At 44.5% G+C, this 3,878-nt stretch overlaps 1 protein-coding gene across 1 annotated transcript; it reads right to left on the bottom strand.

The window, feature by feature from the left end:
• Window positions 1–2,177: 2,177 nt before the first annotated feature.
• Window positions 2,178–2,729, bottom strand: LOC143598400 (uncharacterized). Its single transcript, XM_077076626.1, has one exon. The coding sequence runs from the start codon at window positions 2,727–2,729 to the stop codon at window positions 2,178–2,180; it is 552 nt and encodes a 183-aa protein (XP_076932741.1).
• Window positions 2,730–3,878: the final 1,149 nt, after the last annotated feature.

The following is a 3,878-nucleotide window of genomic DNA, read 5'->3' as shown; positions in this document are numbered from 1 at the left end:
TCTGCAGGAAAGTCTCCCTCCCGCCGAGAGGGAACGACAACGTCGTCGCATCCGCCAGGAGTTATTAGACTCAAATTCCTATCACATGGCGAATACTGTTTCCACCAATCAAGAAATACGCCGGGATTGGTTGGTTATGATTGGAGAGTTAGATGAAACCGAGCTTAAGTTACTTGACGCCAAGAAAGAAGCTATTAAGGCGGTAACTGAAGCTCGGGAGAGTCATCGAGCTATGGAAGCTGAGAAAGCCGACCGTCTTGTCGCTGAGGAAGCTAAGGCTGCTCTCCAAAAACAACTGGATGAGCAATCTGAGCTAATAAAGACTCTTCAAGCTGACTCAGCAGCCAAGGAGAAGCGCTTATCCACCCTTAACGCCAAGAACCGAGACCAATCCTTGGAGTGTGCTAGTCACAAGATGGATTTTGTCCGGGTTAAGGCGGATAAAAAATGGCTTTAGACGACGGCAATTCCCAAGGTATTAAATCTTTTTGTTAATATAAAAAATTCGGACTTATATGTGCTCACACATGTTTATATGACTTATAAGGTTATCAATGACGTTCGAAATAGTGACGATCTCGGGAATTGTGTTGCAGTGCTTCTACGCGCTTCCAAGCAGGTTGGCCGGCAGATGGGTTTTGAAGAGGGCTATAAATTCGCTTCTGAAGGTAGACTTCCGGAAGAGCATGCCCTGGCCGGCCGGGACACTGCTTCCATCCTTGTTGAAAAAACCAAAGATTTTGATACTTTGAAGTTTTCCCTTTCTGATCATATATCAGAGCTTGCGGATAAGGAGGATGCGGTGGAGCGATTAAAGGAGCTTCTGGACCTTGATGAGGAAGAAGAAGAAGAAGCAGATAATACCGCGGAAGGCGGAAATGTCGCCCCGTTGATGTATATATCCCTTTCTTTGTAAATATTTCCTCTTTTGTAATCTCTTTTGATTAATAATAAGAAGTCTTGCTTTCTTTATGTGCACTTTGTCTTATGTATTATAATATAAGTGTCTCCCCGGAACTTCATTTTTATCAATAAAAGATTACAAATTATCAAAGTGATATGAAACTAACGCAAGATTCTTCATAAATTGGGCATAAGCCTACTTACAATAAAGGAAATTGCATAACTTGCTAGTCTATGTGGGCGCGCAGGCCAAAATAAAAGAACAAATAAAGCTGCTATATATAGCATTTCTTCAACTGTGCTGCGTTCCAAGTTCGAGGGATCTCCGTCCCATCTAACTTTTCTAATTTTGTACGCACCTTTGGATAGTACTTGTTTAATTTTATAAGGTCCCTCCCAAGTTGGGGCTAACTTGCCCAGAGGTTCCTGACCGGAAGCCTCGTTAATACGGAAGACAAAGTCTCCCGCATCGAATTCGCATGTCTGGACCCGCGAGTTGTAATATTTCTGAAGCTGTCGCTTATAATTGTGCTCGCGGATCGATGCTAGTTCTCTTCTTTCTTCAAGTAAATCAAGATTCATCCTGAGTTCGCGATCATTATCATCAATTAACAGAACCCTTGAGGATGGAATCCCGATTTCTGCCGGGATCATGGCTTCGGTGCCATAGGTTATACTAAACGGCGTCTTCGAATTACTAGAGTTCTTTTGGGTGCGGAAGGCCCAAAGTACATGGGGCAATTCGTCAACCCAACCCGTCCGTTTAGTTCCTAACCTTGCCTTGATCCCTTCTTTGATAGTTTGGTTGGTCCTTTCGACCTGACCATTTGCTTGCGGGTGAGCTACAGATGTGAAAACTTGAATGACTTGAAGTTCTTTCAACCATTCTTGTAGTCCGCTGTCAGCAAATTGGGTCCCATTATCACTTACCAATTCTTGCGGAAGACCAAACCGGCAAATGATGAATTCCCAAAGGAATTTTTTCATGCTTGAAGCCGTTATTGATGCAACCAGTTTGGCTTCCACCCATTTGGTGAAGTAATCAATGGCCACTATCAAGAATTTGACTCGTCCCAAGGCTTCTGGGAAAGGTCCCATAATGTCAATAGCCCATTTCTGGAACGACAAGGCAGATGTTACCGGAATCAGCTCGTTTTTTGGATGCAGGGTGTTGGGAGCATGTCGCTGGCACGAATCACACTTTCTGATTTCTTGCACAACGTCCAAATGCATGCCGGGCCAATAGTACCCTGCGTCCATGATCTTCGCAACTGTCATTTTGGTCCCGCGTGTAACCCGCAAATGCCTTCGTGTATTTCTCGAATTAGGTAATTTGCGTCTTCCGCGTCTACACAACGTAACAACGGACCTTGGAATGATCTCCTGTACAAGATGCCATCAGTCATCTGGTAATTCAGAGCTTTGTGCTTAATCTTCCGAGCCTCGGCCTTTCCTGCTAGAAGTGCTCCGGAAGATAAGTAAGCTTTAATTGGCGTCATCCAAGATTCAACGCTTGTTTGGATTACCAGGACTTGGTTTTGTGGAACGGATGGATGATCTAGAACTTCCACATGAATATCTTTGGCAAAATGCTCAAAATTAGTTGAAGCTAGCTTGCTAAGAGCGTCCGCCGATTTGTTCTCACTCCTCTTAATGTGAACAACACTAAAGGAAGAGAATTGGCGGATCAAGACCCTCGCTTGTGACAGATAGGACGCCATGACGTCATTTTTGGCTTCGTATGTTCCATTAATCTGTCCCGCAATTAGCATTGAATCCACCCGAGCTTTCAAATGTTTCACCCCAAGCTTTTTCGCTTTCCGCATGCCAGCCAGAAAAGCTTCATATTCCGCCTCATTGTTAGTAATTTTAAAGTCTAACTTGATGGCGTATGTAAATTCGTGCCCCTCAGGGTTGACTAGCCTAAATCCTGCACCCGATCCCTCACTGCTTGAAGCTCCGTCCGTGAACAATGACCAAACTTGCCCTTGTTCCGGAGGTGCTTGGGGTTGTTTTTCGATTAAACATTCTTGTTCTTTGTGCTGTGGGACTTCTGTGATGAAGTCCGCCAGCACTTGCCCTTTGATTTCCGGTCTTGGTTTATACTCTATCGAGTGTTCACCCAATTCGATGGCCCATTTCGCCAGTCGCCCAGATAATTCGGGTTTACTTAACACGTTCTTGAGCTTGTACCCAGTTAACACATTGATGGGATGAGCCTGGAAATATCTGCGGAGCTGACGGGCTGCGTACACTAATGCCAAGACCAACTTTTCCAACATCAGGTATCTTGTTTCCGGGTCTGACAATGTTCTACTGACGTAATAGATCGGAGTTTGAACGTTCATCCTATCCGTCAGTAAGACAGCCCCCACGGCAATTTCAGATGCCGACAAATATAATGTTAGTGGTTGCCGCCGTGAGGAGCTGTTAACGTGGGTAATTCCATTAAACACTTCTTCACTTCCTGTAATGCTTGTTCAGCTTCCGGAGTCCATCTGAATTGTGCCTTTTTGAGACAGTTCCTCAACGTTGAGATGAACAGGTAAGATTTAGCAGCGTGGTTTGCCAGAAACCTGTTAAATGCTACCAATCAACCGTTGAGTGTTTGAACTTCTTTGAGTGATGTGGGAGATGACATGCGGGCTACTGCTTGAACTTTGTCCGGATTGGCCTTGAAACCCGCGCCTGTAACGATTACTCCGAGGAACTTTCCTTCCTCCATCCCGAATGAACACTTTACTGGATTCAGTTTCATATTGATGCTTCTCAAAGTTTTAAAAGTCTCCTCTATGTCCATCAACATTTGATCTTCTTCGGTACTCTTGATCACTAGATCGTCCATGCAGACAAGATTTCGACTTATTTGGCCTTTGAAAGCCTGATCCATTAGCCTTTGGTATGTGGCACCCGTATTCTTTAATCCGAAAGGCATCATTCTGTAACAGAAAGTTCCTTGATCGGTGCGGAATGCT

Source organism: Bidens hawaiensis, unplaced genomic scaffold (assembly GCF_021521415.1).
Source record: "Bidens hawaiensis isolate Kalapana, Puna unplaced genomic scaffold, B.hawaiensis_p1.1 tig00050081_1, whole genome shotgun sequence".
Taxonomy (NCBI): domain Eukaryota; kingdom Viridiplantae; phylum Streptophyta; class Magnoliopsida; order Asterales; family Asteraceae; genus Bidens; species Bidens hawaiensis.
Note: the sequence above shows the minus strand (reverse complement) of the source record. Positions and strands in the feature narration are given on the sequence as shown.

Bases quoted from the DNA above. Each gene is read 5' to 3' on its own strand.
- LOC143598400 (XM_077076626.1), bottom strand. From the start codon at position 2,729: ATGCGGAAAGCGAAAAAGCTTGGGGTGAAACATTTGAAAGCTCGGGTG.